The sequence below is a fragment of the Megascapheus bottae genome, chromosome 6, assembly GCF_031878675.1.
Source record: "Megascapheus bottae isolate mThoBot1 chromosome 6, mThoBot2.hap1, whole genome shotgun sequence".
NCBI lineage: Eukaryota > Metazoa > Chordata > Mammalia > Rodentia > Geomyidae > Megascapheus > Megascapheus bottae.
This window is the reverse complement of record NC_143514.1, coordinates 47,588,893-47,604,725: the sequence shown is the minus strand read 5'-3', so window position 1 is coordinate 47,604,725 and position 15,833 is coordinate 47,588,893. Positions and strand designations below refer to the sequence as shown.

Below are 15,833 nucleotides of genomic sequence, written 5' to 3'. Positions count from 1 at the left end.
AGTCATCATTTCCTTTAAGAAAGTCCAACGTAGTCCTGCAATACCCGTGGAACAAGAAAAATGTACATGGAGTCTCTATATATGAGACACTAATAAGCACTTAGCCATACCCACGTGCCAGTGGCTTATATCTATATTCTAAGCTACACAGGAGGCTGAAGCAGGAAGATAAGTTTGAACAGCCTGGGCTAAGGAATGAGATTTGTGTCAAAAACAAAAATAATGAGACTAGTCTAAAAATAGAGAAACGTTTAGTATGATGCCTGCAGTGTTTGTCATTTCCAAGTCAGTCTATGCTGTGTCCTCAAGTCCTAAAGGCCAGAGATGGAGGCTCAATTGTTAGATACTTCTGTCTCACCATGTGTACTAGTGGCCTAATGGTTATCCATTAAGCTCAGGGTCAGCTGCTGCTTGGAAGGTGAACATGGATGACATTTACACATCATCACCACAACTTGGCTGTGTTAATACAATGCCGTACTGTCTGTCTTCCTTGTCTTAACTCCATGCTGCAGCTGGGACCACTTCCTGGTTATAACCACAGCCCAGAGACAGTGATGGTCAGCTCGTCACTTACCACAAGGGTTGCTTTCACACTTCCTCTAAGGGAGGATGAGCCACTTTCAGAAAGTATACAATGTGCTGTGACCACAAGGGAAGCAATACATGGGCACATCTGGACATGTCATTTTGGAGGCTCTGTTATTACTTTATATGATAGGGGAAGACATCAAGGGAGGGCACCAATAAAGGTCTTCAAGGGCCCCAAAGCTAGAGAAGCATGTTGTATAGGATGGAATCACCAACTGGGTCCAGGGACAAAGCAGCTACAGGAGTGACAAAGGTTCCTATCACTATCAGTGCTGACACAGCTACCTGAGCTGATAAATGTGATGCCTTTCTCAGTAGCCCACTTTGTTTTCTGAGATCTCATCAAGTGTGATTTCATAGGAGAGGGATGTACTCAAAAAGCCAAAACATCCTGGCCCTATCATTCCTTGAAAGATCTAATGTCTAACTCTGCACAAGTACTCAGGGACTGTCGCTGAAAGAATAAACGATTGACAGGGAGCAGGAGAGTCCTCAGAGTTGCCTCATTTCAGAATTGAAAATATCCCCTAAACATTACCAAGGGCTCTTTGATAACACATTGCAGAGATGAAAACCTGGGAAAGCACAGCAAGTCAGAAATGAAAGAGGCTGTTATATACAGAAGAAACTGAGGTTCAAAATAACTCACAGCTAAAGATTAGACCCAGGTGTACTGCCTCCCCACCCAGCATTCTTTCCTGCCATTCACGTTCTAATTCCCCTTTTGAACCTGTTTATACTTTTACCCTATGTAACCTTACAGGCTAACAGGTTCCAGATGTTTACTACCACAATCAACACATGTTCTCTTGCTCCTTCTTAGTCTTCTTTATTTTTAAATCATATTCACATGTGTTTAGATGCAGGAGGAAGAACACTGAATTAGGAGTCAAGTGTCCACGGTTAGAGTCCTCAACTCATTGAAGGTATTTGGGATAAATCACGCTCTCCATTTGCAAAGTCATGGCCTCAGATGACATGATTTATTACTTTATAATTACAATGACATTTATTTTTAACTCTCTGTGCTACCTCTACCACTAGCTTCCTGACCAAGCAAAGGTAAGATGTAATGGCACAGGTAGTTGTGAATAATACCACAGGCAGAGCAGACCCAGGACCTGCCTCGAGATTGCTCCTAAACTCTCAAACCAGGACACTGCCTTCGACGAAGCTAATGCACTGGCTTTAGCATCAGTCCATCTATCTTATTTGATACTGACAAAGAACACAAGGGTTTCTATTGCAAATTAGCATCTTATAAGAACTTAATGAAAACTTGCTGGTGAGTTATCTCTCTTTCAGTCTATGAGAAAGGCTTTGATTATAATTCAATGACTCAAACTCAGTCTCTCTCCCTGTAAAATATCCATCATCAGCAATGTCATCTTTAAATAAAATACAGTGAATTGAAATCCTCCTTTCTCCTCATCTGAGAAGATAAAGAGCTAAAGAGAACTTTTTTGGGGGGGCAATATTGATCTAAGGATGTTCTGGTAGGAAAATCCATGAGACTCTTATCTCCAATTAACTACTAAAAAGCCCAAAGTGGAGATGTGTCTCAAATGGTGGAGGAACAGCCTTGAATGAAAAAGCTAAGAGGCAGTACCTAGGCCTTGAGTTCACACCCTAAGACTGGCACACATACACACACATACACACACACACACACACACACACACACACACACACACACACAGAATATCTCTTATAGTTCATATGTTCATTATTAGTCTCATGTAGAATTGATGAAGCAAGCAAATATACACATGGATTCCAAAGCTGGAGAGATCTGAAGGACAACAAACAAGAGAGGAGTGACAGAGTTACAAGTAAAGTTAGAGATATTCTGTTATTCAGATTCACATTGTTAGTAAAAGCATTTTTTTTTTAATGGTAGAATAGCAATTGTGTATTTTCCAGCCTGGGAGCCAGGCTAAAGCCATTTAGCAGACATATGACTCTAGGACCACATGACTCCTGGGGTAACCTTGACAGATTTTGGAGTTAATGAGCAGCAAATTATGTATTTTCCCCATCTCATTGTACAGAAGGGTCGAGGAGTTGACCACACAGCCATAAATCATCATTATGAACCAGCCGGACTTGGCTTCTTGTAATCCTAACCCTTATAAAGGCCATTTAATGGGATTCAGGCTATGAGAGACAGCCCACATGCAGCACCTCTAGAGGAGATGCAAGGACCTGAATTGTTCTCCCACAAGTCACACTCCTCAATCCGGAACCCCAGATTTACTACTTTCGGACTTTATTCGTTACTCACAATGTTTTCATTCCTGGGCAATAAAATGAGCTTTTCCCTCCCTAGCTCTTCTGAAGAAGCCCCTCCCCCAATTCTGCCTCAGTCAGCACGGGTCCTGATATGTAAATTTCACTACTAAGAAAAATGCCTTCCATGTTGATCCCTCTCTGAAACAGCTGGCGACAGATCTGGGGTCGATGGCAGGCTGCCAGGCAAGCAGAGAATTCTCCCCTACCTGCCTTCTGAAGCGCTTGGCACAGGGTCTGGAAACTCATAAAGAGGAAAGCATGGCAATTAAGCTACAAGGGGACAATCCAAGCCTCTGAGCCAGTGGGCAGCCGCAGGGCACTGGGGGTTGTCTCCTTGTGGAAAGACAGCTCAACTGTCTACCTATTTACACAGTTATTGCCCTGTTCTGGAGAAAAAATGTGGAGACACTTTAGGATCAACTTTTTTGTAAAGGACAGAAAATAAGATAGAAAAAGCATCAAGCTGAAGGCTACACACACACAAAAATATCCACTAGACCTCGTCTATTAATTTAAGCCAAGTAGTTTCATCTATCTAGGCTGAGGTGAGTTCCCCTCCCCATCAATAATAGCAGATTCATAATGTCAAAGTGGTGGGACTACCAAGAAAATCAATACATCAAAGGTCTAGAGCTTGAAAAAAGAGTTTGTGAATTAAAAAAACAAATCTTTCCATCGGAGAAAGGAAAAACGAAACATAGAGTTTGTAGAGAATGTTTCAGAACATTCTAAATTGAAGACTTGGGAAATAACCCTCTCTGTGTAAAAGCAGAAAACCTGTGAAGTGATTTCACTGAAGATGTCTTATATTAGGATGACAAAACAGAACTAAAGAAACCCAAAGCTGAAGGGGCCACACTCTGATTAATCTCATTTTTAACATCCCATTCTATAGCAGGAAAAATGGTCTTTGGGATCTAGTAGGGCAACAAACCCTCATTCAGAATCTGAGACGCATCTTTCCCTGGTGAGTCTGGAGGGATCCACTTCCCTAAATTCTGTTCTGCCTTAATAAAAATATTTGCACAGCACTGTGCAGTGAAGAAAGCACTTCTACAGTCCTGTGTTGCTTCCTTCTCATAATACCATATGAACTATTCAGTTGTTACCAACTCTTCACAACGAGTGGTGAAGGTCACATTGATGACCCTCCATCTTTTAAAAGTCATCATGACAGCTTGACAACACTGTCTCTGAAGCCCAGTCTCTATTCTAATTCTTTATTCTAAGACCAGCAGGTAGCAGTATCTGGGTCCTCAGATACAGACAGGCATAGCACGCGGGACAAGTCCTTGTCTGTAGACTACTAAGGCACTTGCACATCTAAGTCCTTGTTTGCCCGAATACCAAGTCCTTTCTCCTCTCTGTTATATAAGTGGAAACAAAATTCAACAAACATTTGATGACGGAGAACCACAAAGGGAGAATTTATCTTGTTTTTGTTTGTTTGTCAGGGGTCGCAGGACTTGAACTATGGGCCTGGGCGCTGTCCCTGAGCTCTTCAGCTCAAGGCTACCACTCTACCCCTTGAGCCACAGCACCACTTCTGTCTTCTGGTGGTTAATTGGAGATAAGAATCTCATGGAATTTCAAATAACCAAATACAAATAAATTCAATATATCAGATAACAAAGTGAGATACTGTAACAATATGAGATAACCAAGGGACAGCAAAGGAGATGAGCGATAACATAGTACATTAAGGACAACAATCATTCGTTATATGGCTTTTGTTTCAATATCCTGGAGGTCCTTTCAATTAGCTTCATACTATATGGCCTTATGTATCAAGATTTTGCTCTATTGCAGATCTCTGCTAGTAGAGCCCAAGGTTTCTACTGATTATGATGAATGATGGAAACCACTGAGCCTAAGTTCCTTTGAGTCTGGCTTACTTCACTTAATATGATTTTTTTCTAAGTCTTTCCATTTCCTAACAAATGGGGCGATGTCATTCTTTCTGACAACAGCATAGAACTCCATTGTGTACAAATACCACAAGTTGTTGATCCACTCATCAACTGAGGGACATCTAGGTTGGTTCCATATCTTTGCTATGGTGAATAGTGCTGCAATGAACATTGTTGTGCTAGTGGATTTGATAGGGAAGGGGGGAAAACCAAGACGGGTGGGGGGGGGTAGGGGGGAGGGTAATGGGTACCAAGACATGTGAAAGGGTATCAATGTATGTGAATTAATGCACCTTCTATCTGGCAAATATCATGTAACCCTTTTACTAATTATAATAAAAAATTTTAAAAAAATAAAATTAAATTAAATAGGAAAAAAAAAAGAATCTCATGGAGTTTCATGCCAGGGCTGGCTTTGAACTTGATCCTCAGATCTCAGTCTCCTGAGTAGCGAGAATTACAGATGAGAGCCATCAGTGTCCAGCTAGAATTAATCATTTTTTATTCTTAGTTCCAAGTGAAAAGATTATATATAGCTTCAACAGCTGCAAAGAAGTGAGATCTCTTTAGTAAGAAGGAAGAAGTAAGTAGGAATTTAATCTTTGGTTCTTCTCTCACTTGGCTAACTTCAGCATTTTGGCAGAAGATCAGCCATTCACTGCCTGGAAAAGGTAACAAGGACATAAATCTGTCCAAGGTCACCAGTAGAGGTTCTGGTCTCTATGGGTAGAAGGCTCTTACATCTTACATATGGCTGGCAAAGAGGTCGAAGCTATTTATGGTTGGAATCGCAGTGCCCACAGGCTTTATGAAGAAGACAATTTGAAGCCTGAAGCATCATTACTTTCCTCAAAGTGACAGACCCACAGTCATAGGCCCAGGAAACTAAATCAGTGCTATCAGTGTGAACAAGAGTCCCTTGGAAGTTCTTTTTGTAGTAATGTCTGTGGCCAACCTCTCGTTCCTGGTTGACATGGTATATGTACCAAATTTCCTTGAGACTGCCTGGCCATGCTCTTTTCCTATTTCTAAACATTTTTCTCTTTCTTACAATACTTCCATATCTGGCTTTTACTCAGAAAATATGGATCTTCTGTAGTGACTTTAGCTGCTTCAACAGCCTTAATTACCAATTCCATTAAGATGATCTCCACAAAGGACATCTCTCTCCTCCCAACTTCTGTTCTAGACTTTGGCTACATCTCCCAAAAAGATACAAAATTATGTCAATCTAACCAAACCCAAGGTTGTAGCTAGATTATTTCTACTCCCACTCCAACTCTGCTTCTCTTTCTTATCTCTATCTCTGTGGTTGGTGCTCTACCACTTGAAGCCACACTCCTAGTGCAGCATTTTGCTGGTTAATTGGAGGTGGAATCTTGAAGACTTGTAATTAGATCCCAGGCTTTGAGCTGCTGGTACCCAGCTTTCTCCTATTTCTGTACAAGGTATAACCAAAGACCTGAACTCTTAGACTCCTCCCTTATTCTACTGTCATCAAAATCTGTTTCTTCTACTATAGCACAGTCTCTTATATCCATTTTTCCCTCACTCCATTCCCCTTACATTGCCACCAGCATTGTTCAGGCTTCATCCATAACCTGTATTAAACCAAAGTCAAATGATGATCTATAATAACCACATTTGGGGAGAGGAAGGGAGAAGAACCACAAAAGACAGCCCGGACAACAAAATATAAGGGCTAGACATGACTCAAGTAGTAGAATTTTTGAACAGCATAAGCCGGGCCTGGGGCTCACTTTCTAGTAATGCAATCAACCAATCAATCAACCAACCAACAAATACTTCTGCCAAATACTTCTATCTAGCAACTAATTCATCAAAATTTCTCAGCACTCAAAGACTTCCACAATCTTGCCACGATTTCATTTTCATACCTGAACCTTGTCAGCTGTTTTAGACATCTCCAGCCAAACAGGTCTGTGGTGCATTTACACACACTGGAGTTGCAAAGTCTTCCTTTAGGTTGCAGCAATCTTCTAGGCCTGGAATGTCTAATCTCTGGGGAAAAACCCACCTCTCCTTCAAGGTAGAGTTCAAGTGGTAACCTAAGTGATTGCTGGGTCTTTAATTTCTGAGTCTCAAGACAACTGTGAGCTTTCTAAGCCTGCTTCCTTCTTTGTAAACAAGTGGGTGATTTCAGTAAAAGTGTTTAATGTTTGTTGTGACAACTGAAAGGGACAAAATCTCTCTCTATACAAAGACAAGGAAGGTGAGGATAATGAGGAAGCCACAACTATTACCACCTTTTCTTTTGAGATGAAAATAGCCCTAAGTTTATTTCCATGTCCCACCCTCTACAGCCCTAGAAGATGGAGAACCATTATTCTCTGGTTATTTCTAAATCCAAGGGAAAGGACATGATAACTTGTTTTATCTTTGAATCTCTCTCTTTCCTAAAATCTGTGGCTGTGCACTGCTCTGACATTTAACTTACTTTCTGGTTAATCTCTCCTCTAAGTGTAGTCAGTCATGTAATTGTATTATATTCCCCATCCACCACGAACTCCAAGGTTAAGACCTGTGTCATTCCCAGCAACATACAGGCCATGGCGCCTACCACCATATACTAGTGATATAAAGCAGAACTCACCAAGCACCTACATACAGCACCCAAAACACTTACCACCACTGCTGTTGCATCCTGGCCATCTTAGGAAGTCACTCACTTGTCTGATGGCCTAGACATTTTGTCTTCATACATGTAATTTGCCAAGCCCGGGAACTAAAAACTTTTATAGTTAGCTAAATAAAGATCACTCCACACAGCACTGAGCCCTTTAATACACATCCATAAAAACACCTGGATTTCTTAAACTGAGTTTCCATTCCTGCTTTCCACTGCATTCAACATAGTAACCTTGGACTAATCAGTTTGTATGAAAAGGAGTTAAGGCTAACAAAGCTTCTCCTTCATCAAACAGCTCCTAAAAGTTCTCTGATTCTCCACCCATCCCTGCCATACACTGTGAAGCACAGATGGATTCTTCAGCCATGGTGAAAATTATCTTTCAAGATGGAGACTACTGTTATCTTTGTGTTACATACATTTTACATGATCATGGACCCTATGGGCTGTAATTAGAGAACACCTGCTGTCAGTCTTGTCTTGCCTGGACTCAGAGTGGTGAGGACAGAGAATAAATGAAATTCTAGATAGCACACAGCAGTGCCTACATTTGTGCAATCACAAATAGATCCCACCCCCAACTCTATCCCCCAGAGAAAAGAAGGTCTCTGAAGAACTCTGCAGCCATTTGATCAGAGGACAACATAGCTGAAGGGTTAATGTGGCCCCTCTCTGTTGGTGGTCTTGGTAATTGCACAGATGGAGTGGATTGTAAACTTGGGGACTATGTCTCCCACTAACATTGCTAGGCCAGCATGGCTTCACTTTTTTTTTTGCAGAGTTGAAAACTCGACTAACCTTTAATGAGGAGCAATGCTGGGGAACCTTGTTTTCTTGGCAGAGCTCTTTTAGATAAAGAGAGATGGGAGTAGGGGTGGGTGGGGGAGAGCTAATGAAGTCCAGATGTGAACAAACTGAAGCCTGATCCTGAATAAACAAGTCCTGGAGGTATTGAGCTCTTCTTCTTGTCTCTCCAGCAAGAAATTTGCATGTGGTACAGAATGTGTTCCCATGTACACATGGAGAATATTTATGATTTTAGGGATGCAAATGCAATACTTTTTCTGGCTCTGTAGATTCTTCAACGTCTTCTGGCCTTTGTGTATTTCATTTCATGCCTATTACAACATAAGGCCTCTTCGGTGATTTTAATAAACATATATTGAACACCATGGTCAAAATATGTTTGATCTAGTAATAACAGATCCAAACAGATCATCAACATGGAAATTGCAAGGGGTGGGGGCAGAGTTCTTTGGGACTTTTGGAAGATTGGGGGAGGAAACATCCACGAAATACTTCCTGAAGATGTCTGCTTGGTGTGTGCTTAGGATCTACCATGTGTTGGGAGAAAAAGCTTGGCCTCTGTCTCCTAGGAGCCTGCATTTTATCTGGGGAGACAAAACCTGGATAGGAATCTCCTATTACAAATCAGTGTGGGTTAACAGTGCCAATTTGCCCACTTAACATGGGGCAGGTGCTGGTAGTTCAGTGCACCAGACAAGGTACAGCCCCTGGGGCTGGAATCTCTGTTGTATCCCCAGTACCTGGCATCCCAGAGCTGCCTGATAAATAACAGTGGAAAGAAGACAGACTTCAGAGTTATAGTATCATTACTTAAAAAAAAAACAACAACAACTTTGGCTTCAGGATGAAAGGACCCCTGATCTGGACTTGCCAGTTGTGGGAGAATCACACTGAATATCCTTGAACCCCAGAGGTCCCACCTCTGGCAGTCTACCTCCCAGGGTAACTCCCAGGGTCATGCAGGAGAAAGTGCCTATAGAGGTCACTTTATAAACTAACTATGCAACATCATTATACGGATGACTGGGGTAAATCTAAAGAATCACAGACATAATTAGCACTTCATCTGAAGACCAGCACAAGCCCATGGACACCATTTTAAATGAAGAAAATGTAGCTGTTAGGGGTCACAGGTTTGCAAGGATACAATGCAAACAAAAACAGAACAAGGGAGCACAGAAGCTGGGACATGAACTTAAGTCGGATGATGCCAAGGTCTAAGCTGTTTCTTTACTTCGGAATATTATTACAGAGGTAGATTCCAGTGGGGTCTTGGAAGGGAAGTAGCTCTTTTATGGCTAGAGGGGATTCGTTCACGTGTCAGTTTCTACATACTAAGAATCTTCATAAACTTCTTTTGAGTATTTTTTGCAATATTAAAATCTTTGCCCATAATACACTCTCTAAGGCAACTCAAGGCACAAGCAAAAAGTAGCCTACATAGAAGATGCTATTTTACTGTAAGCTGCTAATCTTACCGCTGTTAGAGTCATTAAGCCTTTGCAAAGGCAAGACTAGGAACCATTGCTTTGTGGATTTGGAAGGAATTCATATTATGCTATAATTCCAAAACCTGAGATACATCTGAAAAACTGGTCAAAATGACCAGTTTTTTCCATAAGTCCTGCCACAGAAAGGTGTCTGCTTTCTCTATAACTTTTGGCGATTTGTATCTCTAATCCACCACGTTCTCCTCCATCTTCACTCCATTTCTTTGTTATGGGGACTGTCCAAACTGGACCAAGGGCTTCTCTAGCCATTTCAAAGAAACCCGAATTCAGCAGAAGAAAGCTGGGGGCAGCCAGTAGCAAATGGATTAAATTTCCAGCTCTGCCCACCTGCTGATTCTGGGCAAACACAGCCAGGCCCTTAACGGTGGCTGGTCTGGATGGGAAAATGGAAGATATGGTGATGTTGTGATTGGCAAGGTGCATAGCATCTACACATTGAGCACAACCAAGTGAGTTATTCATTTGGCCTCTGAGGTCTCTGGTTTATGTTTCACCATGTACTCATGTACTTGTGGTCTGCTCAGGATCTCTGGCAGGTGAGCAGGCTAGTCAACCTCGGTAGCACATGCTTCCAGCTGTCATTACATTTCAGTAAAGTTCCACTGCAAAGGAAACCAAGAGGCTTTGGTTGTCAGGGGAGAGTAGCACCCATATAACCAGGGGCTGGGTTTCTTCCTGACTTTATTCTTGTCAGATACAGTCTTGGCTTAATGTTTATTTGACTCTTCTTGTTGATTTGTAATGAAGAGAGTCAACATATATTGAATAGACAGATTTAACAGATGAGAATACTGAGGCTCAACGAATGAGCCTCAATCAATAGCAGAGGAGCTCAAACCTGAGCTTACTGGAAACTAACCCTAAATGGCAGCAAAGTTGTGGTATTTTCGTGACTGGTTTCCCTGAATTAGTAAGGCTGCAACTAAACTATTTTGCTGACATTGTATTGGCAGAAAAAGCAACATGGTTCCTTTATCTAATAACCAAGGATATTGTTACCCTCTAACCAGCCCCAGGACAGTTTCAAGAAAACCTCAGCATTCGGGGAGCATTTTAATTAAAACATCAACATGACATGCCGAAAGAGGCGGGTACAGCTAAGCTTTCGAAAACAGATTTGCAGGCACCCTCTGTAGGGGGCATGCACTGGCCTGGGCAGGCAGCTGGACAGAGCTACTGAAGCCTCATGCACCTTAGGGAAGGAAGGATTAGGAGAGAAGCACAGCCCTCAAAGGAACCCCTCTAACATTTCCTTTGCTCATCCTGGGGCCAGGCACCCAGAACCCCTTCTGAGACCTGCCTGTTCTATGTAGCTCTCCAAGGTAGCCTGTGTTTCCAGGCCTCACAGACTATGATCCCTATAAACCATGGTCTTGTGGCTTGGTTAACATCATTCCCATTGCACACATGAAGAAACTGAGGGTTAAAGAAACCAACAAGTCAAAATCCACCAAGCGGTACCTGGAGCCCACTAGGCAAGCCAGGAATTATGCCATGTAGAGAGAGAGCCGAGGGTGGTCTGCTTGTCCTCATGCTGCACTTCCCTTACTGCACTTCTGGGTTAAATTGTGCTCCTCCATTCTTTAAACTAAGGGACCTTTGAGCTGTCAAAAACACCTGTCCAAACCTTAGCACAAAATACTGTGCAAGTATTTGCCTCCCACAACAAATGCCTTTGTCCGAGAAAGCCATTCTTCCTAGAGAACTGAATTCTACAATTGGCAATCTGGAGCAAAAAGCAAAATAGACTTCATTTTTCAGTTTTTTCCCCCCACAAAGCTCTTTAGTCCACCTTGAAGAAACAACGACAGTTGCCAAATGAACTGTTTTTCTTTTAAAGGTTGGAAAGAATTCTACTGCCTCTCCTTCTAGCTCTCCAAATTCAAGCTGTTGACTATGTGCCTGGTTTACGATGTTATTAAAAAACAAAGAGGGTCTCAAAGTTTACAACTAACCCCCAGAGCGAGCAAGTCAGAAAAGAAAAATAAAAAAATATATACATATATATAAAACTTCATGCAGTGTGGTTCACATAATTTCAGCAGCTAAGATGTGGCCCAGAGTAGAGAAGATAAGCTAACTGCCTATCCCCTGGAGCCATTCATCTGGATAGGCTAGTCATCCTGAAACATAAGTCTGCAAGATGAAAAGGGGGTTTTGAAATAAACCAGGCATAGGCTGGATCCCCAGTTTTTATGAGCTGTGCACTCGGAGCATGTCATTTACTCCCCGAGTTTCAGATTTTTCCATCTCTATAATGAGGATAGTAGTGCTCATTTCACATTCAGTATTTTTGTTTGATTGGTTTTTGTTAGAACTGGAGTTTGAACTTTGTACCTCCTGCAAGCAAGGAGTAAGAACTCTACCCCTTAGGCCTTAATCTCTAGCACTTTTGGTTTTAGTTATTTTCTTATAAAAAAGGTCCTGTGATGTTTGCCTTTGTGCTGGCCTCAGACCTCAGTCCTTCTACCTACACCCTCTATCTAATTGAGATTGTAGGCGTGCATCACTATCATAGTGGTTTCTTCTTTGAGATAGTGTTTACAAACTTTTTTTTCTTGGGCTAGTCTTCAACCATGATTTTCCTGCCTGTGCCTCTTAAATAGCTGGGATTCCAGACAGGAGATACTGTGCCTGACCATATCTAGTGTTCTTAATATTAACTACCTTTCTCCTAATTTAGGTTAAAGATAAATTTCCAGGTAATGCTCTACAGGAAGGCAATTCACGAATCTACAAAAGAGAATTTCCTAAGTGTGTTCTCTGCCCCTTCACTCACATGGTGGGGGTTCAAGGGCAGTGGACAAACTTAGAAAATACTATAGGGCTAGAATGGACAGTTGTAAAATTGAAGACTCAAAAGAGACAAGTTCGGCTTTTAACCACCCACCCCGCTTTTGCCCCGCTTTTGCCTCACTAACAGAGGGTGCTGACCTTCCAAAGAGACTTGGGTAGGTCCCATGCAAACTCCCAGTAGCCTACCATGGCTCAGAATAATTCTGAACATTCAAGTCCATAGAAAACTCTTATAATATCTTCAGTGAAGGCTGAATCCTGCTAAGGAAAGCCCTGGGCTGGTCAGTCTGGACTTTTATAACCTGCCCAGGAGTGGCTTGCCGAGAAATTAAGAATTCTGCATGTTTCAGTATTCACAAACTCTTTCCATTTTGTTACAACACTGTGAAGTAGGACAGTCATAAGTGATAGACCTGTGAAGGGCCAGGTTTAGAACCCATTGCTCTGCATGGCAAGTCTCATTTCCTTTGCCACCACAGCTACTGGGCACAGCACAATATGCCACAAGACATCAGTGGCATGGTTACTATCACTGAAGCTCAGTCAGGGAGTGGCAAAAACACATAAAATACCTGAGAGAACTAAGAACCTATTTTCCGTCTTGAGGGCTCAACTGTCCATAGTACAATGCCTTAGACTTCAGACCCTAGGTTCAAATCTCAACTCTATAACTTGTTAACTAAGTGATCTTGGATAAAAATAGTCTTGCCCTATGGGCCTTGTTTCTTAAATTATAAAAGAAAGGCAGGAACGATATGTGGACTTCAGTGGATTCTTGTGAGGATAATTTTTATAACATACTTTAGGAGGGTGCTTATTTGTATGTATCTCTCAGTACATGGTGAGTTTTAATCAATAGTATCTGACACATTTCTACGTGGTGGAAGTCTGTTGCTTTGTTAGTTTCTGCTTGGAGTAATTACTGATGACTTGGTTCCTCTCCCTCTTGGCTGAGATTTTAGGACACAGAAGGGAATCGGACAGGATCCGTCTAGCAGCTTTCAGACACTTACAGCAAGGATGGCGATGACGATGCCCACAGCACAGAGCACGGCGTCATTTATGGTCTCATTGGTTTTCAGAGGGTACTTGATGCTTTCGTCGTTGCAGTAAAACCCTCGGCGATAAGGATTGATGGTGCTGGTCTCAATGATGAGGAAGGGCAGGGCCGCTGGAAGCAGGGGAAAAGGAAACGGGGAGAACATCAATACCAGGAAGTTAGGGAGGAAAAGCCTACAGAAAAGACCACTCCAAATAGCACTGACAGTCAGAGGAATTCCTTCTATTTGCAGCCACTTATAGCCTTTCACTGTTGGCATCACCATTCCATCCTGCCATGGCCCAGGCGAGGAGAGAGGCATCATGCTTTGTTCTGGCCCAGGAAGTCAGAAGAAGTTGTGGAAGAACCAACTCGAGTGTTTACTACTGTTCTACAATGCCACACAAAAATGAAAAACATCCAAGTAACTGTAATAGTTTGGAATACTGACTCACTCATAGAGCCCCCAAGCTATTAATATTAGCCCCTTACAGCTTCAAAGACATTCATTTCTCTGGTCCTAAGCATGTCCCTGGGAGAAGCCCATCTTTGAGCCAGGCTGCATGGAGTAGAGTGTAGGGCAGGCCTTCAGTCAGATAACCGGGACTAGAATCCCAGATGTACCATTGCCTAGTGGCATGATCCCTTTGCAGTCCAGATCCCCCGTCCTGTTTCCCTACAGTAAAATGAGTTGTGGTGATTCATTCCTAGATGAAGTCTCATCAGATATCCAGCACTGTGTTGCTTTCAAGCCTTTGCTTTCTCCGCTCAGTCATGGACAAGACTGGCTTGCAGACCTGGAGGGGAGCCCAAGGGCAGAGGGAGCACCAGGCAGCCTGTGCAGCTGCAGCTGGTGATTAGTGGCCAGCCAGCTCGGACGCCATTCTCCCAAAAGGTCATGGCTTATCGATTTCATTACCTGTGCAGATGTCCCTCAGACATCTCAGACACAAAGCAAAATAGGCACATGCCCACAATGATTCCTAACCTGGACACTTTCATAAAAATCTCCTAAGAGGGTCCTTGGTCTTCAAGGCCTTCTGCATATATCCACCAGTTTACTTCCTGAAGGATGTGGATCATGAGCTTGCCACGGCCTTGCTAAGGGGTCTCCCACAGCTTCCCATCACCCAGGTAAGCAGGGGGTCTCGAAGGCTGACTACACAAGCTCCCTGGATCTGAACTGCTCCTCTACAGCTTGTTGCTCTCCCCCTGGTCCTGCCCTCAAGAAATCTGGTTCATGCTATTCCCTAACCTGAAATAATCCTTGATTCCCTCCTCCTCAAGTTCAACAACAGGCTCCAATGATACCACCTTACATTTTATTAAATCTCTGGGCTGGGGAACATTCAAAAGTTGATGAACCAAGGAATTGAACCTAAGGCCTCAGAATGCTAGGCATTCTCACCCACTTAGTAGCCACATTCCCAGCAAGTGTTAACATTTTTATCCAATTTTTTTTTCCTTTTGCATTGAGTCTTGAAATAATCCTAAGAAGTCATTTCAAAAGCCTCATTCAAGCCCTCTCCTATTTTTAAGAGAAAAAGAACAGAGACTCCAATTTTTTACTCATTTCAGGGTTTTTTTAGTTTTCCTCTCACGAAAGTATCTAAATCCCTAATTTAACTCTGAAAATTGGTTTCCAACAAATATGAAATTCATTAGCTGGGGTGGGGGAGGAAAACCAAGATCAGTGCTTGCTTAAACGATAAGATTCCATTTCCATGTTTTTCAAAAAGAATTAAATTCATATCACGTTGCCCAAAACCCCAGACTGCCTCTTAAAAAAAAAAAAAAGTACCATGAACTGCACAATTTTTCAATTACTTTGGTCCAGACCAGCAGCGATAAAAATGCTCACTTTCTAAAAAGTGTATTTATCTATCACTGTTCCTACGCACATGGATTTATTTGGTTTTATTCTTTGGATTTATTTGAAATCTACTGCTATTTATTTTGTGACCCCCTAACTGCTTCCTGCTAGAACAACAATTTACTTTATCAAATTCATACTGGTGCTTTGAAAAGAAAGAACAGCAACACACCACAGTATTGTGCCTGACCTTCTCAAAGTAAACACAGAAGGGCTCTAAAAGGCAATAACCATTAGCTTTTGAAACTCTGCCTCCATCATTGGAGTTAGAGGGGGGGAGGGAAACCTTGAATCAGTGTTCTGCCTTGGAAGAGATAGAAGTTGGCTGCTCTTTTTGGTTAAGGTTCTGGAAGAGATATCCTAT

The 15,833-nt window shown here is 42.2% G+C and overlaps 1 protein-coding gene across 1 annotated transcript in view; it reads right to left on the bottom strand.

Moving 5' to 3' along the window:
• The window catches only part of Plpp3 (phospholipid phosphatase 3), a 69,577-nt gene that overhangs the window by 19,908 nt on the left and 33,836 nt on the right, over positions 1-15,833 (bottom strand). The window contains exon 2 of the mRNA XM_090334751.1: positions 13,571-13,728. Within this exon, the coding sequence (XP_090190877.1) occupies positions 13,571-13,728 (158 nt within the window). The remainder of the gene's footprint in view (positions 1-13,570; positions 13,729-15,833) is intronic.